The following is a 22785-nucleotide window of genomic DNA, read 5'->3' on the forward strand; positions in this document are numbered from 1 at the left end:
TTGCCTTTGTTTTTGTCTGGAATATGCCCTTCTTTTTTTCTTTTCCTTCCTTCAAATCTCAATAATCTTCTACTTCCCTGTACTCTTTTGCCATAGCACCTTGCACATGTTTTTTTATGGTAGCCATCACTTTTTTTTAAACCATTGATATATGATGTCTGTATCTCCACTGCTGTACTGCTAGCTTGAGGAGGGTAAACTTGGTTTCTTACTTATTTTTGTGTTATCAGCACCTAGTATAGTGCTTAGTAAGCAGTTAGTAACTGTTGAAGAAATAAATGCAAGAGCTTTAGATTAATCTTGCTAATATTATTAGCTTGAGTAAAACCTTAAGATTTCAGTAAATGAAGGCATGTAACCATTTCTGTGAATTTCAAGTTCCCTAAACATATAAAAGCTGAGTATATACCAAATACATAAAGAACAGATATAACTACCAAAACTGCCATAGGTCAATGTGAAGACTTAATTGACTTAGTAGAACAACCATTCTACCTATGAGAAAACACACAATAGAAAAATGTTCAGGTTTACAATAAATGCCCACCACTGTCAAGAAGTTTTACTGCACACAGTAATAAAGTATTAAAAGTTTAATATTGGTTGGTTTATGAAGAAACAGGTAGTCTTAATGCAAGTGGTATTGTAGAATGGTATCTTTTTGAGGTCGGTTTGGCAAGGTATAAAATTAGATCTGTAAAATTATTTATACTCTTCTATCAGATACTTAATTTTAGAAAATATTCTCCAAAAGGCTATCATTCAAGAGGGAGGGAAATGTAAAAACCTTTATGGCCACCTTATTCATCATAGAAAAAATGTAGAAGCAATTCATAGAGTCGTTTTGAGGATAAAGTTAGATAATCCATCAGCAAAGACACATAGAAGCTGACACATAGAACATAGACTGAGAGTTTACTGTTATTACTATGCTAATGATGTGGATTATATATGTATTTGTTTAAATAGTACTTTATTAAACATGACTCTAAAATTGAATAAAATGTGATTTAAGATATAATCTATTAAATAAACAAAGCTTACTCTCTAGAATAAACCACTAGAGAGGGAAATAAGAACTTTCCCTAATGTTTTGATGTATCCATAACAGTTTTAACATTTTTGAAAATGAAAGTTATAATATTTGCTCCATGACAACCTCACCATTGACATCTTACTTAAGTGCTCTTTTTCATGTTGGGCTATGATGGGTGCTGTACCAGAAATGTTACCTAACAGCAGTAAAACTGATCTGAGAGGAGAAAGAATCAGAATTATAAGGAGAACCATAAAATGTTTTCATAAAAGAGCAGACAGTGTCTTCAGTTCTAAATCCAGGCAAGGCAGGGCCAAGGAAATAGTTAACTCTATTCAGTTATGAAAATGGGTGACACTTGCTGGAGCACTTTAATATTATGAGAATGAGCTGATATTTAGAAAATCATTTTTAGATCCTTGCAAGAAAGGTTGGATAGACTTCTGAGGAGAAGAAAATAAATTTAAAAATTCTATCTATTTGCTTATTTCCCAAGTAATAAACAAATTTTTACTACTTGATATGAAACCATTGAGACTGGACTTGAGGCTAAAAGGATTTTTTCATATACATCAAGATAATATCACAGTCCCTTTGAAATAGTCACATTAATACAATGTGAAATAAGGATTGTTACATGTTGTAATGTCTGGTTTTCTTTAACATTACAATATTTCTAGATAGTCATATAAGTGGGATTCATTTCAGACTCCTATTTGCTTATATAAAAAAAATCAAGAAAATTTGAATACAATGGCAGGCTTATAAAGCAAGTTGCTTAAACAATGTATAGCCCATTTATTTAGTTTGTAGCTAATTTATTTGAAGCATCTTCTAAATCTGTCTGGCTTCAGTTTTATTTTGCTGTCTTATTTTTTGGTTTTGTATGGATGGAGTCAGAGTAGAGTACTAGTGTCTTGGGAAAATCTAAGTGTGCCATTTAGATTGCAGATATGTTACAAACAGGCGTTGGTTATGCGTTTCACCTTTCAGATGGTGTGTTTAGCTCATTTGAAGATGTTAGAGAAAGCAAACCAAGGTGTGGAAAAACGGTGAAGAAAGGCATCTGTAAGCAAAAGGAAGATGAAAGCAAGAAAATATATTTCTTTGGGAATAACCCTCTATATTTACAAATGATTGCCTGATGGCTTAGAAGACTGGGCAGAGAAAGAGCATATTCATGTTTATTTTAGAGTCTCTAGATTATGTTTTATTTTCTCCCCTTTCACATTTGAAACTAGTTTTTCACCTCACTCAGGAAAACCTAAAAAAAACTTAGATTCCAGAATAGAGTTTTAGTTACAGGGAGGGGATAAGTGACAATTTCTGAATCACATTTTTCAGGCTGATTTAGGTTTTCAAGTGTTTGGTAACTTTTTAAAAACTAGTTTGGACCCTGGAATTTGAATTATTGAAAGTTTATTAGCCTTTTCCCAGATTGGGTCTTATTTCATTATTGCCTGCCTTTTTTGGTTTCCTTTTATTCTACGAAAATAATCCTTAAAACAGAATTTCTAAGAAAGCTTGTCTGTGATATTGGAAACATTTTGGTTTCTTTTTGTGGCTCTAAAAAGTATCAAGGCGTAATATACCTAACAAACATACATTGTGTCATTTTTTATTCCATCTCTCCATATCCATTGCAAGAATAACGAAGAATGTATTATAATAGGTTTAAAGTATCCATGGAGTTGAGAAGGCCACTCTCAGCATTTCTGGGTCCATTATTCTGAATTTCATGGACTATACCAGGGTTTCCTGTGTTTGCCAAAACCTATATTTTAATGTAAAAATAATACTGTTGTGATTTTTTAAAAATCTAACTATTTTTATTCTTTGGATTTTGAAGGCCATCCAGCATCCAGCAGATGAGAAGTTGCAAGAGAAGGCATGGGGTGCAGTTGTTCCACTAGTAGGCAAATTAAAGAAATTTTATGAGTTTTCTCAGAGGTTAGGTAAGTTGAAAGTTTTGTCATTATGACTTGCCTAGTGAGAAAGACAGTTACTGATACTGGAAGTTATTTACAGTATTTTGTGTTCATACTGCTAAATTTATATGTTTCATAAGTAAAGCAGCTTGGTAGCCTATGAGATTATAGCATAATCTTCCTGTCATCCTGTTCAACCAGGTGTTCAATTTATTTAGACCATTTTCCTCAACAAATTTTGACTTCCGTAAGGAAATTTCTGATTTTTTGCAGCTTAAAGGGTCCTACTATGGGAAACAGCTTGGTAGAATTTCTCTCCAGCTCCATAGCACATCCTTTCCCATATGTGGGAACTAATCCGAGGTCTCCTGGGTTATTTAGATTTTTGTGTTCTTAAGATCATGGCTGATTATGATCAGTTCATGTACCTAAAGCTGTACGAGATGAGAAATAGGAAGCTAATGTTATATGCGAAGTTATCGAGGGAGTCATTAAGTAACAAGAATTCATGACCATCTGCTTCTGCCCTCACATGGGAACAATTATTCAGAGATCAGAATTGTGCCTTTAATACAGTGAATAAGCAAAATTGGAGTTCTTTTTCTTGGAGAAGGAGGAGGTAGAACAGGTAAGATTTAGCTCTCTAGCTGCTTGTGTAATTTGAAAGATGTAAACTTTGTGAAGTTGGGAGCATAGGGGAGGAGTGGTATAGATGTGTCAGAAATTTGAAACATTTCAGTTTAAGTTTTTGATACATGTTTTTATATAGTTTTGCTTTTTGAATCATAAAAATGTGTTATATATTCTAAATGAGTACATACAATTTGATAAGGAAACCAGTACTGTAAGATAGAAGTCAACTGGCGGCTCATAAGCTAAATTTAGACCTGAGACACGGTTTGTTTGGCCCACGTGGTTTTTAAAAATTCCTGATTAATTGCCAGGTTTTAAAATTGGTAATTATATGTGTTGTGTGTGTTTTAAGTCTTCGGTTGCTTTGGAAAAATCAATAGCTTAGCCAGCAGTTGAGCAATGGATCTGCCTCTCAATTGGCGAAGCTAAGTGGCAAACTGACTCTGTGTCCAGTAGTTAGGGCGTGTACTTTCTAGTTTGCAGTGGGTCTCTACTGCATCCTGGTTTTTTATATCTTGCTCTCTTTATGTCTTTATATTAGCTACTTGGCCATTTGTGTTTACAACCTCTGCTTCAAAGTTGAAGTTCTATTATTATTTTTTTTAATTTGAGCTTTTTATTTTTTAAATATTTATTTATTTATTTTTGGCTGCGTTGGGTTTTCGTTGCTGTGCAGGCTTTCTCTAGTTGTGGTGAGCCACAGCTACTCCTCATTTCGGTGCGTGGGCTTCTCATTGCGGTGGTTTCTCTTGTTGCGGAGCACGAGATCTAGGCATGCGGGCTTCAGTAGTTGCCGCGTGCAGGCTCGGTAGTTGTGGCTCATGGGCTCTAGAGCGAGGGCTCAGTAGTTGTGGCACGCGGGCTTAATTGCTCTGCGGCATATGGGATCTTCCCGGACCAGGGCTCGAACCCGTGTCCCCTGCATTGGCAGGCGGATTCTTAACCACTGTGCCAGCAGGGAAGTCCTGTGAAGTTCTGTGTTTTTTTTTAAAAAGCGCATATTTTTTAAAAAGTAAGAGAATTGCTATTTTTCCTTAGATGCAGTATACACTGTTAAATGCAAAGACAAATAATAGTTGAGACAGAAGTGTTTGTGTAAATTGTCCTTTTTTTTTTTTGCGGGCCTCTCACTGTTGTGAGCCTCTCCCGTTGCGGAGCACAGGCTCCAGACGTGCAGGCTCAGCGGCCATGGCTCACGGGCCCAGCCACTCCGCGGCATGTGGGATCTTCCCGGACTGGGGCGCGAACCTGTGTCCCCTGCATCGGCAGGAGGACTCTCAACCACTGCGCCACCAGTGAAGCCCTAAATTGGCCTTTTCTTACTAGAAATAAGAATTATAAATTATTTTCCTCGAGCATGACAGTCAGTTCTTTCAGTCAAGTATCTACGTAGTCTGTAGCTTTGTAACCTCAGAGAGCCTAGGTCTTTCCATTTTAGTTATCTTCACGACTTATTTAGGGTTTTGCTGTGCTGCTCGTTCCTAGACGCTTTCGAAGTTAAATGGCTTTAGATGCCGCTCAGGTCCTACTCAAGTTCATCTTGGTTTCTTAGCATTTGCCAGTAAAAAAAAAAAAATAATAATTATAAAATAGACCAAACCCATCAGGCTTACGTATTTTCTCATATTTTAACTACTGGAATTACATCAGGTTAGTGTTGTGTGTTTCGGCACAGGTGCTGGGTTCCGTTTCAGCAGAGGATATAGTAACACAGGTAATAGCAGAAAGCTATCAGTTTTTTATTCTGTCATGTGGGAGCCTTGAACCTTCATTGTGTAGTCTAGGGCTTCTGTAAAGGTATGAACAAAGTACAAATTTAAGATCTGGTGGTTTACTCCTCATCTCTCGGCCAATAACCCGGTTTATAATGTTTCCAGTTTCCTTGCTGACAGGGTACATGTCTTTGCTTGCACGTGATAGGAGCTCAATGTTGAATGAGTGAGCAAGTGATAGATAAATGAGTACGTACATCTGATATATCAAATATGTGTCGGATATTCAGGAGAAGCAATAATAATGGATTTTAGGCTTTCAAGGCATAATGGCCTGTGTTTGAATTCCTCTGTTTGCAGTTATTAGCTGTGTGGCCTTGGCTACATCATTTAAATTCTCTGAGCTTCAGTATCCTATCTGGACCTCCAGTCAGTTGAACCCTCTGCTTTAAGTCCACTTAACCTCTGTTGTCTCTTTTCTTCCTACCTCACTGTTGAGCCAGAGATGAGGATAAACACCACAAACAGCACACAGAATACCGCACAACTGTGAAGACGCACATGGTCCTTCAGAATTCCAAGAAGGTTGCTTGGTTCAAGCACTACAGATAAACCATGGGGTGTACTCCAGAAGAGGGACCCTGATCCCTTGCTGGTTTGCATATTTATAGAGGGACAGGGAAGGGACCACTTGACTAATTTGGAAGACACTGAGCTTTGCCAACATGGTTTAACGTTGCTGGCACGGGAAACATCCTGTACTTGCTTGTTTCAGTCTGAGGCCTTCCCAGTTGAGGCAGCTATCTGAGCGAAGGTTTTGTGGCCAGACAGTACATAAACTGCTTTGTGTCTCCTCAGTCTTCCTGTTCCAGGGGCTTATTGGGGCCACCTCCAGGGGTCATAGTGAGTGAGTCTATCCAACGTGTTGACTCCTTTTCACTGGGCTAAATTTATCAAAATTTGTTCAAAAAGTTCTGAATTGCCCACAATGGTGGTATTACCTCTTGGCTGTTTCAGATCCCCCGCACTCCATATCCTTTGGGTTCTCTTCTGGGGATTCAAAGCCTGCTCTTTGATAGTGGATGGTTGGCAGTAGGTGCGAATATATGGCTCTTGTCTGTAAAGGAGCCTTCTCTTCCTAGTCATCCGTTGTTTCCCCTTCTGGATCTACTTTGTGGACTGATCTGTCATTATTTCTCCGTTCAGTCTCTTCCTTGCAGCCTTCTTACATAGCTTTGGCTTCTGCACTGGTTTACCAGCTAATGCTTTCCAGAATTTAGGGCTTAAGTAGTCCACTAATTTCCTCCTTGCCGTCTACCTTTTGTAAGAGTCATAACCACATCATTTTGTTTCAGGAGCTTCATCAGAGAGACCAATCCCTACATCATCTGTTCTTTGACCTCCCTTTCTTTCTAACTCAGCCAGAGACCGGAGCCACCTTCTGAGATCCTCTGTCTCTGATTCCCCTCTTGTCGCAGGGCACTGTAGTCTAGTAGGACTGTCTTGTATCAGCAGAGGGCCCCTGGCTGATCTAGCTGCTTCAAAGGCAAGTAAGCAGCCTTATCATTTTGAGTTTCTCTTTCATGGGAGATGTGCCACTGAGGACTGAGCCGTTCACGGACAGAAGTTCTCCCCGGTCATTGGCCATCTCAGGTCAGCCATGACCTGACTCACCCCTCAGTGTGGGGCTGAGGAGTGTCTCCCATTCCCCAGAGCGGTGAGCACTGTAGATGCTGGACTTCGCCCTGAGGCTGGATCAAATCCAGGAAATGAGAATTTCTTTTTTCTTTAACAGCTTGTAACAGTATTGGTGTTTTTTGTTTTTGTTTTTAAAATGGTTTTTCCTGTTCTCACATCTCTCAAACTTTGTTTTCCACTTACATTAATGCTGACACATGAGATGAGTAGTGGGAGAAGTAAGCCATTTTTCAAAAGAGCCAAAAGTTTTTTCCTTTTAATTGATCCTCACGTCCACTCTTGCACCTCTAGAAGCCATCCATACTCCCACAGTGTGTTCTCCACACTGCAGATGAAGTGGAGTTATTAAATGCTAATCTGATGATGTCACTACCCTGCTTAAATAGTTTCTCCAGGGACATTATGATGACATGGCCAGGGTGCTTATTAATATGGCACACAGATGGTCCTCGTGTTGTTTTAGTCTTAGGTTCCTCTCCTTCTTGCCTCTCCATTCCCCTGTACTGGTTGTTGTGCGTTTCTCTACTGTGTCACGCTCTTCTCAGTTCAGGATCTGGCTCCCTGCCCTATTGGCAAACCCCTGCTCATTCTTAGTGCACAGTCCAGTCTCAGCCCAGATGTCATGTATTCAGGGAGGTCTTTTCCTGAGTCTTGAACTAGGTAAGGTCCCGGTTTTATACCTTTCCACGGTGCCGTGCCCTTCTCCTTCTTAACACACATCCCAGCTGTAGTAAGTTGTCTCTCTTCTCTGTATCATTAGGCGCTGTGTGGGCCTAGGGCATGTCCATCTTCATCTTCCCCCAGTGCCTGGCACATGTTAGACCATCAGTACATTTTCTGACTTACATAAAGAAAAGGATAGTAGCTGACATTTGGAGTTACTGTGTGGATTACAAATAGTGTCTAGCTCAGTACCTGCCGTATAATAGACACATAAGGAGTACTTACTGTTGGTACTGATCAGTAAATTAATCTTTTATAAGGTTGCAGAAGGCTAGTTAGAATGTCGCTTTTTGTGAGAAACAGCTTATTATGGTGGAAAAAATAGGGCTGTGAAATCAGAAACACCTGGCATTTATGAGCTATACCCTTGGGGGTCTAACCTCTGAAACTCAGTTATTCCATCTGTAATGCCGATGTCACAGTTGATGGTGAAAGTTAAATGACAGACTAGGTTAAATGCGTAAGTATGAATGTTGGTTCATAATTGGGTCTTCATAAACGGTAGAGTTGGTATTTTTTAAGTGAAAGGTTGATGATCTGACATAAATTTGTTATCACTAATAAATATTTATTAATCGAACATATATTCATAAACATCAGATGACCGTCTAACTCTGTAAGCTCTTGTTTTCTCTGAGTAGGATCTACCATTGTTTTCTGATTCTGTAACTGAAATAGTTTGATTTCTGTGATTTTTTTTTTTTTTGAAGTGCAGTCAGTATTTCCATTTTTAAATGGAATATAAAATAAACTGCTACGTCTGGCATTCCAAAAGTAGCAGTTGTTTCAAAGGAACGGTTTTATTTATATAATAAATTAGAATATTTATATTATGGTCCTGAGATACCAAGTTCTAAAACACTGAAGAGAGCTAATTATTAAACCAAATATTTGGTTTCCTTTAGTAACTGAAAGAAAGCAGTTTGTGTTTATAAATAAACAGTATATTCAAAGTATGTGAAGTTGGTAATTCATTCACACCCATGTACCGATTTGTCTCTGTGGCCACAGTGCCCTTGAAGAAGTTACTCAGCTGTAGTAACAGTTACTATTTCATAAAAATCAACACAGTAGAATGTGAAAATAATATAAAATTTGTCCTTTGATCCTGGTATCTCATTCACATTCCACATGATTTTGAATTTGTGTTTACAGAAATTGAGTTAGTCACTTCAGGGTTTCTATTCTAGTAAACAGTATTCAGTTTGAGTGTTACATTTAGAATCTGGCTTTTAAAGAGACCTTACTTTTATGGGAATTGAAGTCAAAACATTTAAAAATCGCTCACGTTTTAATAAACAAATATCAGGTACAAACAACATTTTAATCTTTTTTTCTTTAGAAGCAGCATTAAGAGGTCTTCTGGGAGCCTTGACAAGTACCCCGTATTCTCCTACCCAGCATCTAGAGCGAGAGCAGGCTCTTGCTAAACAGTTTGCAGAAATTCTTCATTTTACACTCCGGTTTGATGAACTCAAGGTAGGATTGTTCTGCTGGTCCTCATTGTTACGGAAATCAGGAGTCTTTCAAAGAGCACTAGGAGGAGATGCCTGGAGACCTTTTCAAAATGTGTTTAAATGCCTGCTGGTCCTTAGCAAAAATGCCGGATTTAACACTTACGCAGGCCTTTTGGTATATACATAGCAAACAGCAAATTACCCAATATTCAGTTTTCATTTTTTAATTTATTTTACTTATTTATTTTTTGGCTGCACTGTGTCTTCATAGCTGCGCACAGGCTTTCTCTAGTTGCGGCGAGCAGGGGCTATTCATTGTGATGCGCGGGCTTCTCATTGCGGTGGCTTTTCTTGTTGTGGAGCACAGGCTCTAGGCGCGTGGGCTTCATTAGTTGTGGCTCGCGGGCTCACTAGTTACGACTCGCAGGCTCTAGAACACAGGCTCAGTAGTTGTGGCACACGGGCTTAGTTGCTCCGCAGCATGTGGGATCTTCCTGGACCAGGGATTGAACCCGTGTCCCCTGCATTGGCAGGCGGATTCTTAACCACTGGACCACCAGGGAAGTCCATCAGTTTTCATTTAACTTCATTTTAAAAATCATCTCTGAAACAACAATACTGGCTTTTTCTAATATATTTTTTCTGCTCATCCCCACTTTTTTCAACATTCTTCTATATAAAAATGTTAAGATACTTTTTCTTTCTCTCACCCATCTCCCTCCCTCTCTCTTTCTCACCACCCTCCTTCCATCTACCTACCTACCTACCTATAAATGTCCTTTTTGCTGGAAGGAGTGAGAGTGTAAAGAAAGAAGCACTGAATTCCATATCAGGAGACCTTAGTTCCACTTTAGGCTCTGGCACGGTAACCAGTTATGAAGCAGGTCCTTTGACTTTTCAGCACCTCAGGTATCTTGTCTAGAAAGTGGAAGAGCTGGATTCCTAACTGCAGCTTTTTATCAACACTGTATCATAGACAATTATTCTCTTTTATTAATACTTTGAGCACAAATGATTCGTATATAAAGTTTTAGTCTGTTTGAAGATTGCCCTGTTGACCCTATATATACTTTATTGTAATAACCCAAAATAAGTGCCTACACATTCCTTTTTGTTTCTGTTTATTTGGTAATATCATTTTTGGTAAACAGACTTTTAGTATATTACCTGAAATTAATGAAAAGAAAGAAAGAAAGTATACTGACTGACTGAAAAACAGTGTGCATGGTCTTCTGTGTTCAGTAGTGACTGAACACGGTGTTATGTAACTTAAGTGCAGTAGTCATATTGGATGATATTACAAATTAGGGAATGTTACTTAACTAATTATGACTAGTATATCTTTCGCTTAATTTGTGTACCATATTTCGTAAGTAATACCTTTTTCTTTCATAAATATCTTCTTTAGATGACAAATCCTGCCATACAGAATGATTTCAGCTATTACAGAAGGACACTGAGTCGTATGAGGATTAATAATGTTCCAGTAAGTTAATGCTTTGAATTACAGGGTGGTAATAATAATTCAGCTCTCAGTTTGTTCAGTTTAATCTTTTGCTCATGCATTCATTCATTCAGGTAAAGCTAAAGCTAGTAGTAAAGTTAGTAATTATGGGCACCCACAGCTGTGGGAAGAAAGAGCAAAATGTAGCAGACCATATTGTTTTTACCTATTTTTCCACCCAGGCCCTGATTCCGTAACTAATCCAGTAAAATTGCTTTTTGCCTATATAATGTTGATACTTAAAAATTTCTCTTTGTATTCTCATTTTAACTGCACAAAAATTGTGTGAATTAGTGGTTATGAGTTATTTGTCCCCATATTCTTAGAATGGAAGAGTCCTGGGGAGAAACTGACCAGGGACAGGAGAAATACTAACACTGGCAGGATGGGAAAGTGAGGTCCTGGACGTCGAGCATGTCCGTGTCTGACATGGCTGTGTGAGAAATGGCTTCTGTGCCTGTTGCTTGGCTAGCATAGCATCTCTTCTGGTTTGTTAGCATCTTGACTTCTCCTCATTTTAAGCTGTTCAGTACCCTTTTCTCCAGCATGTCAAATGCCATAAGTAAAACCTTAAATATGAAGAAAATACTATCTTTTTCTCTAGATATTTTGAGGACCTATCAATATATTGTGCTAATTGGTATGAAAAATAGAAAATTCCTAGGGTCAGGCCTGGCCTCAAGTAGATAGTTTAATAAAGAAATACTATATAAGATTGTAAGGAGTGATAAGTGGCATAAGAGGTTAAAAGAAAAAACAACCAAAGGAGACCATTGAATAAATATTTTATGAAGTAGCTGCTCTAAGACAGGCCTGGATTGGAAGAAAGATTTCTTTTCCATGAAGCCTCTGGTATATGCATTAGTTTGGTTTCTTCTGTGAGGCTGACCTTATCATCTGTCTTTTTCATACTCACCATGTAAAATAAAATAAAATAAAATCACCCAATCCTCTATTATAGCCATCCTGCCATGCATCAAGGGCAAAGGCATTGAAATCATCGTTGTACTGTCTTTTGCTCTCAATAATTATAGGTAAATCCAGTCGTTGTCAAGTGACATCTCTCTCACATCTCTTCACTGCCCCCCTTTCCATCTCTTTGTACTTCTATCCCAGTTGAGAGCCTAATACCCACTTTCTTTTTGGCAACCATTCTATAATAGCTGTAGAATGTATTTTCTGACATACAGTCTCTTTTTGGTACAATCTGCCCACTATCATTAGTTAAATTTATTTAGAAGATTGACTGAATTGTTATTCCTTTCTTTTGACACTGTAAGTGGCTCCCCATTACATACAGAAGAAAAATATGACCTTAAGCTAGGATTTCACTTAAGCTAGGATTTAGTCCTACCCCAGCTTTGCTTTCCAGCCCTTCTTTCAGTAGTTGCTGTCCCTTATTACACTGACTACATTGACTTACACTCTACCAAGCATTTGAAAGCATGCTCTTCCGCCTGACTGGTTGGAATACCTTGTGTGCCTGCCCGTCATCACCTACAAAAAAACTCTTCCATGAGTCCAGTTTAGTTTCTTCCAGTCTAACTTAGTCTTCCCCTCCCCCCCCCTTCATCCCTTGTCTCTTAGCATGTTATTGTGGCTGCTGTGTGGGTACTTATGTGCTCCTAATAGAGGCAGGTACGATGTCCTAGGCATCGTTCCATCCTCCATAGCATTTAGGATGATCCCTTGTATACAGTAGGCAGCCCATCAAGGTTTTATTTAATTGCTTAATATCATTTAAAGTATTTTTTAAAAAGTTAATCTTTTTTAAAATGGCTTAATATTATTTTTAATCTTTTTATTTTTAAAGAGTATTTAAGTATTGTGTGCATTTGAGGGTCTAAAATATAAGAGTATTTATTAGATTAATTTAACAAGCATTAGATGGGCACCCTGCCTAGGCTCTTTTATAATATTATTTAATAACTTATGAGCTGATATCAAGTGTCTTTATTTTCCACACAGGCAGAAGGAGAAAATGAAGTAAATAATGAATTGGCAAATCGAATGTCTTTGTTTTATGCTGAGGCAACCCCAATGCTGAAAACCTTAAGTGATGCCACAACAAAATTTGTATCAGAGGTAAGCATTGTTACTCTTCTGCCTGTCTGAAGATAGGATGATCTGAGCGAGACCATGACTTTAAAGACCATCTAAGCTGATAGACTGAGATGCAGTTTGTGCACGGGGTCTGGTCCTCTTCCCTGAGGCCCATGTGTGCACATCTACCGCCTGTTTGCAGTCGCCCTTTGGATGTATAAGCCACACCTCAGTAGTACCATGACCAAACCGAAGTCTTGATTGTTTTTCCCAATCCCGCCTTTTCTCCAGTTTTCCCTATCTCAACTAACAGTAACACTGTGCAAGCAGATAACTTAAGGATTATCATCCTGAATTGCTTCCTTTATCTCACCCCCTACATCCACTCCATCAGGCAAGGCAGTCTTATTGGCTCTTCTTACAAGATATACCCTGAATCTGAAAACTTAACCCTTTGCTACCTCTAGCTACCTCTCTAGATCAGCCCACCACTTCTCACTTGCATTTCTGCATTCCTGCTCTGACTGTTCTTACTTCTTCCACTCTTGACCCACTGCAGTCCTTTCTCCAAAGAGCAGCCAAGTAATCTTCTTAAGACATAAACCACATTCCCTTCCTCTGCTTAAAATGTTTCCAGTGACTTCCCAGTACTTGTAGCATCAACTCCAAGTACCTTGTGGCTATGAGGCCTTGTCTGCGTATTGTGGTTGTTTCCACTCAGCTCTAGAATGTAAGGGCTTCTTGGGAGAAAGGAGGCTTTTAGCTCTTTTGCTCATAGCTGTATCCTCAGAGCTTAGAACAGTACCTAGAATCTAGTGCATTTTTTAACAAAATTAAGAGTAGGGACCAAATTTTAAAGTTGCTAATTTTTCATGTTTTGCTAGATTTTAAATTTTTCTTGAGTAATAACTGTCACTCTTACTTTTTTTGTTCTCCATACACTTTTACAGAATAAAAATTTACCAATAGAAAATACCACAGATTGTCTAAGCACCATGGCTAGTGTGTGCAGAGTCATGCTTGAAACACCGTGAGTATTCACTGATCTTTTTCACTTGAACAGTCCTGTTGAAATGATTGTCCAGATGTGAATAAGTTGTATTTGGAAGGTGGAAATTAAGTATATCCCAAGTATGTAATGCTAACATATGAACAAAACTAAAATAATTTGACAGCTTAATGTAAGTTCTAGTTAAACATATAAAGTACATTTGATTTTCAGGTGTGTCAGACCAGTCAGACTCTTCAGAATAGGGATTTTTTGGTGCTTTTTTGGGAGTAGGGGAAGAGCTTAAAAGCGCATCTGGTTATGCCTCTCATAAACATTGTCGTTCCCTTTTCATAGAGAACTTTGCCCTTTTTTCCTAGAGGGCTAGAGTTGTTCTACTTATCCCTTTCTCCCAATATTAGGTCTCAGTCTTCTTTTTTTTTTTTTAAACCCAACACTCAGCTAAATTCTCTTCTAGGTTTCTCCTCTCTCTCAAGCCATTTGTAACATGTACCACAGTGTTTTCTGTCTGGATTTTCCTGTCAGCAGGCAGAAAGAATTCCTCCTGTGTTCCTGAATAATATATGGTTTTCCTAGATAACTTTAGTTTTTGTGGAGCTTTTTATTTTCCAAAGCACTATTATATACTCATCTTATTGGAAAACTTTATGAAGTAAGAGGGCAGCTGCTAATCATCATATTATCATCATTCTCATCTAGGGCAGTAAGGTCCTGGGGCATGAAGGGACTGATACACAGTAGCTGACCTCACACATGTGCTTGGATGTCTCCATTCTGGTTCTGGACTCTTTCTGCTATGCCATGCTGCCTTTTATGTAGACAAAAGTGCTATTTCCTTTTTCCCATTTGAGAGAAGAATATAATTGAATTTTAGGAAATTAAAATCCAGTAAACACAATAATGTGTTTATATCAGCTTAGCCCCTAAATAGCAAATGTACTTTCTCTGTTAAGCTAGTGGCTTTTTCACCATATTGCTGGTGACAGCCTTTCAGAGCACCCATCCCCAAACTTTTACTTCGGGCCACTTTTTTAAAAAAAATAAATTATTTAAATTTTTATTTGTTTTTGGCTGCGTTGGGTCTTCGTTACTGCACACGGGCTTTTCTCTAGTTATGGTGAGCGGGGGCTACTCTTCGTCACAATGCACGGGCCTCTCATTGCGGTGGCTTCACTTGTTGCAGAACACTGGCTCTAGGCGTGCAGGCTTCAGTAGTTGCAGCACGTGGGCTCAGTAGTTGTGGCTCGAGGGCTCTAGAGCGCAGGCTCAGTAGTTGTAGCGCATGGGCTGAGTTGCTCCACGGCATGTGGGATCTTCCCGGACCAGGGATCAAACCCGTGTCCCCTGCATTGGCAGGTGGATTCTCAACCACTGTGCCACCAGGGAAGTCCCTGGGCCACTTTTGATTTCTCTAAAATTGTCTCATCTCCGCTAAGCAGAAGGGGTAATATACCGACGTGCATATAGAGACCAGAATATGTAAGTGATAACTGCTCCACCCCCGTCATTTCTCTGGGAATCTCATTGCAGAGAAGGTGGGGCTATAAGCTTAGCGTCCCTTTTAGATATCAATAGAATACAACTTTGAGCATCAGTGAGCTCATGAGTTTGTGATGTGCCTCATCCATCCATCTTTTCTATCCTCCAGGGAATACAGAAGCAGATTTACAAATGAAGAAACAGTGTCATTCTGCTTGAGGGTAATGGTAGGCGTCATAATACTCTATGACCACGTACATCCAGTGGGAGCATTTGCCAAAACTTCAAAAATTGATGTAAGTTATATTTGTTTTATATAATTACCAATAATTTCCGTAAGTGGAAACCATAGGTTTTTATTTAAAGAGCTGGCAAGCTGCACTCTGTCACAGAATTTATTTTTATAGTTTGTGATAATAGTGGATTTTGGTTTCCTCTCTGTTGTGGTATTTCTTATAGCCTACATAGAGATGGAATAGAATGAATGAAGGATAACTGTACTGTCTTTTAAAGTATCTCCTCAGTACTGATAAGTGATACTTCTACATATTTGGCAATATATGTAAATAAATAATCAGACAAATTTTTTTTTATTGTATCCTTTCATTCCTTTGGCCAAAGCCCATTTTAAATGATTTACTTACAAATGTATATTAAAAGCCAGTCGAGGTGCCTCAGTGCAAAAAGTTGAGGACTGCATCTTTCCCTCCTCCTCCCGGTCATAGTGCTTTGTGGCTGTAGCCTGGGCTTCTCTGCTTCGTAAGTCCTCTCCTCGCTCTCACACCTGGTTCATAAAAGTTATAGCCTGTAGTTTACTGAGAGTTGTCTTCCAGTTACCCTTTGACAGCTGGCTTCAGGCTCTTTGCATTTCACATGTAGACTACTGATGACTAGGCAGTCTTCTTGCCTTCGCTCATATCTATTCTATGTAAAGAGAACTAAGTCAACATTTATTGAGTGATTACTGTGTCCCAGGAATTTTAACATTTGTTCTCTCATTTAACTCTGAAAATACTCTTAGGATATAGGTGCTATTTTCCCTGTACTAGCAGAGAAGTAAAGTTTAGAGAGGTTTGTAATATAATTGCTAGTGAATGGTACATGGATTCCGAACCCACATCTCCATGGCTTCCAAAGCCTGTGGTATTTCTACTGTGTTATGCTTTTTCACGATAATCAGGCTCATCTTCCTTACAGATCATTTTCATTGAGTTGTTCCCTTTCAAAATAGCCTGTAATGAGTTCCTGCCATCCCTGTCAGTTCCAAATGAGTCCTTCTGCCTTTCGAGGCCCTCTGTAAACTCCCCTGTGTGAGTCATCTCGGCCCTGCAAAATATTGTCCTCTGCATGTGGTGAACTTTATTACTTTTGTCATGGGGTTCGTCTACCTGGAAGGTGTCTTTTTTCCGTACAAGTGTGTCCATTCTGTCCTTTAAAAGGCTACTCAACACCTTTTCCAGGAAGTCCTCCCTTTAGTAAACCCTTAGTTTTCCCATTAGTGTGGGTGGTGCTTCAGTTTGTCTGATTTGATTCCCAAAAAGTTTTGTTTGATTGACAAACTGAAAATAACACTTAGGTAGATTTTTTTCCCCTATTCTAAGAATAATTATTTTGACATTTCTAGTGTGTAATTTCTCATGAGTGCGTAGTTATGGAGCTGGTTTAAGTATTAACTATTTTGAGAATGAATGTTAGATGAAAAATCGATGTTTTACCTTTTCCGTTTCCTTTTCTACTTAGATGAAAGGTTGTATCAAAGTTCTTAAGGACCAGCCTCCTAATAGTGTAGAAGGTCTTCTCAATGCTCTCAGGTGTGTATACATGTAAAGGTATATATGTATAGAACAAATGTATTAAGAAAATGCTTCAAAATATGACTAACACATGAATATAAATGTTGGAAATGTGAAGAGCTCATTTTGCTTATTGGTAATCTTGCTTTCAGATATTGGTAACAATATTTTTATAATAAGTGTGTGTGTGTGTAAATGAAAATAGCTTCATTTCTTTGCTAAAGAGTTTGGCTTTCACTTTTTGCCCCCCTTGAAGCGAGGATTGCTTATTTTTTGTTTTTTAATGAAAATAATTGTAAATAAAATTCAGAAAACAGGAAAATTTAAAGAAAAAGAAGGAAATAATGAAACCTCACTATTTTGAAATAAACCACTATTAACATTTTGGTATATATCCTTCCAGAGTTTTTCTTTTTTAAACACTTGTATATAGTCATAGCTCTATATAATAGTTATCTTTTTACAAAATAATACCATACAATCTGTTTAATAACTGACTCTTTTCCCTTAATATAGTATAATTACATTGCTATGTTCATAATACAGATCTCTATTATTTTTGTGCATTTCTTATAATATTTCTTACAATGAAAATAAAGTAGTCATTATTTGATGTCTTCTCAGCTTAGACTTACTTGATTTAGTTACTGAAGCTCCTAAGAATCCTGTAATATTTTTAGATGAAAATGTCAGCACATTATAATATCTTGACTACAGATATTTAATTGGTAGTATAACTTCCTTAACATAAAAAGATGATTTGCTTGTTACTTGATTATTTTGTGTTTGAACACAAAAATTATACGAATGCAGAAATACTCCTTTAGTGACTTTTTGAGGTCATAGGCCGTCTTTGCTTTTCACTGCAGTGCATTGTAGTTCACATAATAGAATAAAATGATTTCCAGCTTAGTATTATATTCCCCACATGTTCTGTGAGCAAAACAGATTGTTATTCCTTTTGGATACTTCGTCACCTGGTAAGTCATAAAGCAAAATCTAGGATGTGTATTTCAGCTGAGTGGAACCATGAAATTATTTTATTAAGATGATGAAGAGTATTCTACAAGCAGTGACTGCTGAATAAAGGAGCTGTATTCTAAACGAACACCAAACGCTTAAGGAACGTAATATAACAACAACAACAAAATTCTTACAATGTCAAATTATTTCAACCGTAAGCCTATCAAAAACCTTAAGTTTTTACTCTGGAGATTTCTCATTGGTTTTACCAATATTTATGGTTGTGTGAATCTTTCCTACTTGGTCCCTTTCTGAGGACTCCCTGTGTCCCAGTCAGCCTGATTTTTCTCCCAGGCCCTTTCTTTCGGATTGGTTAGACTCTTCCAAAGCCAGCAAGTGACAGGACATTTTTTTAAAGTGAGAGGTAATAGAGGTCTAAGAGGCTTTAGTATTACATATTTCTTTACCCTGAAGGGACTGTGCTTCAAACATTAATTTAAAAACTCAGAGTTTACCTTTATTTTTCAAAGTGTAAAAGTAGTTTGGTGTAAGGCAAAGGAGGGCGGTGGCGGTGAGTGAAAGGGTGCTGAAGTCTCCCACACAGCGATCTGTGTCTGAGGGAAAGAGGAGGAGAAGCACCACTGAGGCGAGAGCCACCTGTCAGTTTTCAGTTTTCTTTCCAAACCTATAATGGAAATCAGAAAAGAAAAGGTTGTTGCAGAGAGAACTCTTGAACTGTTATTATTCATAGTGAAACACATATTCTGTGTCTGGTTCTTAATTTTCACCTGGGAGGTTTTGTAAAGTTTATCAGTATACTTGTTGCTATGTAGTAGTGGTTATAATTAGTATCATTTTTATGTCACTGTACATTTACAATGCAATTTCATGTCTGTGGCTTTATTGAATCTTTACCACAGCTTAGTGAGGTAGGTGGTGGGCATGGGGTGTTGGGGGTATCTCCATCATGCAGTAGTTACCTTAAGCTCTTGAGAGGCTTAAAGATTATATAGCTAATAATAAGCATTGGAATCTATTTTCAAATGCAGGATTTTATTCTTGAAATCCCATATACTTGATGCTACATCATTGAGCCTTAGGTGTACCATGAGACTGAACTTCAGTGTACTTTGGAATTATCTGGATGGAAAGGGACGTGCAGATTCCCAGGTTACCACCTCCACAGAGTCTCTTCATTACGTCTGGGGTGGGGCTCAGGCACGTCATTTGATAAACACCCTGTCTGTTGTAGATAATGCTGAAACTTTGAGAAACACTGCTCAGACTAAACCAACCTAACGCTTAATCTGCTTCACTCAGAGCAAAGAAGGTGCTGTTAAGAAAGCATTTTGGAATTCCCAGAGTGCTGTGCGAGTGCTGTTAGTTCTGCCTCTACAAAATGGAACACTTTTGTGCTGCATTATTTTCTTTTAGTGAATAGCTTATTTATTAGAGATGCTCACTCCATCATTTTCCTCAGAGCCAAGTTTCAAATAGGAGTGTAGTTGCATATATATACACGTTGCCTATTTTGGGTGCTTTTCTGTGGTAATGATACAGTTCCCACCAGCTTATACTATGTGCTTAAGAGAAAGCAATGAGCCATGTCTGCATTTTACAGGTGGGGAAATGGAACCAAGTGCCTTTGATTAAAAAAGAGACAGAAAATGAAAGCTAGAGCTGGGAGTTAGGTTCAGTGCTAGATAATTGCCTTCTTCATTAAGTTTAAAAAGAAACGTAAATAATAGTTGCTTTTCTTCAGTAGAAAAGTCATATGCACTTGGAAAAGGACTTTGTGTTTATGCATAAAGTAAAATAATACCATACATGTTCATACGTTATTTTCACGTATGTTAGATGCCATTGGCCTTTTCTTGATAAGAGTGTGATGGTGATGCGACATGCCTCTGGACTGGCTCTGTCCAGGAGGCTCTGATCACATCCCTCGGGGGGAGCGAGAGCTCATACCTGGGTAGAGAGGAAGGCGCTCAGCACTCCTGCACGGGCACAGTCCACTGCTGAGTAGTCATGCTTTACTCTGCACTTGACATTTTGTCGTGCCTGTTACTTGGCTCTTTCCACTGTGCAGCTGTGTAAAGGAGATGGAAACAACAGAAATGAAGGAATGGATGTTGAAAATTCTTATTTTCTGACATCAGTAGGATGATGTATAGCGATATATGTGTTATCTGCACTTGGGAAATAAAACAGAAAGGTTAAGTCTTTGCTACATCACCTACCACTTAGTGTAAAAATTCTCCCTTACAGAGTTTCATTTCAGGCTGGCTGCTTAGCTTCTTGTCTTCCTTCCACAAATATTAATTGAGTACCTGTTATGTGCCAGGCTGGTGTCTTGTTCTGTAATACGAGAACAGTATGGAGGTGACCTCTGAGTAAAATTGTAGAGTATATCACAGACTTACTGAAGCACATATTTGTCTCTTTACCTCTCTAAGGATTTACTTGAGTTGAGGTACTTTCTTCAGTTTTTAAATTGATATGAAATGAACCTGAGGAGAATTGAGTTTAAATTTCTTTAACACAGAGAGACCATCCGTGTGTATCTCCTTAAAGAGATACATTTCTTAAAGATATGTGAAATGCTTGTGAACCAGGTTGACGGATCCGGCATTAATGTTCTGTGTGAATTATGTCCAAAATGTGCCCCCCGTTCAGGCATCGCTCCTAATGCGGTGCAAGCCTGGGTCACTGGGCCTTCCCAGCCCCCCGGCTGGTCCCTGCTGTTCCTTCTCCCTGCGCTTCTCCCTCAGCAACCGGAGAGGAACCGCACATCACCCCCTTGCTCAGCATCCTCCGCTGGCTTTCATTAACCTCAGAATAATCTCGAAACTCTTCGCTGTGGCCTGTAGTGTCTGCGTGACCTGGTCTTTCTTTGTCTCTAAGGCCCCACCAGTACTTTCCTCCTTTGCTCCTAATACCCCTTCTGTAGGGGTAGTGTATTATCATCTTTCTCCCTCTGCTAGGTGGTAAGCTCCTGGAACAGTGCCTGACACACAGCAGGCCTGCTTATTGAATTTCTGCCATTAAAAAGAATCCTATGGTGAATCTTCTCGTAAAATAATAATCACTCCTAGTGATTCTTTTTTAGGTTCTTAATTTGCATTTACATATTTAAAACAAAGCACATCTGCCTGGAAATAAGGCACTTAGAGAATTGAAACATTTTGGGATATGACAGAACTGAAATAGTTGAACTGTCTTAAATACAGAATAGAACAGGGGTTGGCAAACTTTTTTTTGTAAAGGACCAAAGAATAAGCAAGTATTTTAGGCTTTTTAGACCATGTGTTGTCTGTCAGAGCTATTCAGCTCTGCCGTTGTAGCAAGAAGGTAACCATAGACAGTACTTAAGTGAATCAGCATGGCTCTGTTAGAGTAAAATGTTATAAACACTGAGATTTGAAATTCATGTAATTTCTACGTTAACACGAAATACTATTTTTTGACTTTTTCTCCCAACCATTTAAAAATGTAAAAATATGCTTAGCTCACAGGCCCTACAAAAATAGGTGGTGGGTTGGATCTGATCCACGGGCTCTAATTTGCCAACCCCTGATATAGGACAGCAATTATTTTCCTCTGAGTGAGAAGTTACTTTAGAATTTAACCAGGTAGTTCTAAATAAGTTAAACAGCCATTGGATCTTCTGTTTAAAAGGTGAGAGGAGCATAAGCTAGCAGGACCTGAATAGGGTTAAAGCTGGAATGAAAAGGCATAATTTTGTGAGAGAAGATTGCCTGGCCAGTTGCCTCTCTTACCATAATTGTAGAACCTGATGCAGGTTATGTTTGTTTGTTTGCTCACTCCCTGAAATTGATGTTTTTCCCTTTTAGGTACACAACAAAACATTTGAATGATGAGACTACCTCCAAGCAGATTAAATCCATGCTGCAATAACAGCTCTGGAATAAGCACCTGCTGTAGACAGAAGACAGTATTCTGCAGTGACTGAGAATGCACAGTTTTTAGTGATTGCAATTACTATCTCATTTACTCTTGCTTTTTATTTCTTTCCTCTGTTCCTCTCCCTCTTTTTTAATCATATTCTTGTTCTTAAGACTTCTTTTCTGTGCCAAAATCAGTAAAGTTATACTCTGAAGGGATGTTGTCCTTTCAAACAGGCCATCTAAGGCAGCTAATTATGCATTGCATTGGGGTCTCTACTGAGAAAAATTCTGTGACTTGAACTAAATATTTTTAAATGTGGATTTTTTTTGAAAACTAATATTTAATATTGCTTCTCCTGCATGGCAAAACTGCCTATTCTGCTATTTAAAAACCCTCAATGACTTTATTTTCTACTGCCGCTTTTTTCATGTGCAGCCAAAATGAAAATGTTTAAATTAACTGTGTTGTACAAATGGTACCCAACACAAACTTTTTTTAAATTAGTAAGACTTTTGTTTAAAGTTTTAAGTTTGCATTTTGACTTTTTTTGTAAGGATGTATGTTGTGTGTTTAACCTTTATTAACTAATGTTAAAAACTGTGATGTGTGCGTAGAATATTACGTATGCATGTTCATGTTTAAAGAATGGCTGTTGATAAAATAAAAATCAGCTTTCATTTTTCTAAGTGTGGCTTGGTTTACTGGTGTTTTGTTTTTAGGCTTCTAGAGATTTCCCCATGTATATTTTTATGGAATGTATATACACATTACATATTTTTTCCTTCTTTTAGGGCAGGGCTGGGTTTTTCTTTTTTATCATTTTAATTGCTTTTAAAATCTTGCTAAGTGCAGTAAGACTAGTGATCTTGCCATACTTGACTTTTCTCCTTGACTTACT

The 22785-nt window shown here is 38.2% G+C and overlaps 1 protein-coding gene across 13 annotated transcripts in view; it reads left to right on the forward strand.

The window, feature by feature from the left end:
* FAM49B (family with sequence similarity 49 member B) overlaps positions 1–22573 on the forward strand; it is a 155175-nt gene extending 132602 nt beyond the window's left edge. For 8 of the 13 annotated variants that reach the window (XM_029222844.1, XM_029222843.1, XM_029222848.1 and 5 more), the window contains 8 exons: positions 2886–2991; positions 9073–9209; positions 10596–10673; positions 12660–12776; positions 13685–13764; positions 15392–15518; positions 16963–17033; positions 21833–22570. In XM_029222844.1, coding sequence (XP_029078677.1) covers positions 10596–10673; positions 12660–12776; positions 13685–13764; positions 15392–15518; positions 16963–17033; positions 21833–21896 — 537 coding nt within the window. In that variant the 5' untranslated portion in view covers positions 2886–2991; positions 9073–9209 and the 3' untranslated portion in view covers positions 21897–22570. Of the gene's footprint in view, positions 1–2885; positions 2992–9072; positions 9210–10595; positions 10674–12659; positions 12777–13684; positions 13765–15391; positions 15519–16962; positions 17034–21832 lie in introns of all 13 variants that reach the window. The other 5 variants (XM_029222840.1, XM_029222837.1, XM_029222842.1 and 2 more) reach the window with 1 other exon arrangement.
* Positions 22574–22785: the final 212 nt, after the last annotated feature.

Source organism: Monodon monoceros, unplaced genomic scaffold (genome assembly GCF_005190385.1).
Source record: "Monodon monoceros isolate NGI ecotype Baffin Bay Population unplaced genomic scaffold, NGI_Narwhal_1 Super_Scaffold_14, whole genome shotgun sequence".
Taxonomy (NCBI): Eukaryota; Metazoa; Chordata; class Mammalia; order Artiodactyla; family Monodontidae; genus Monodon; species Monodon monoceros.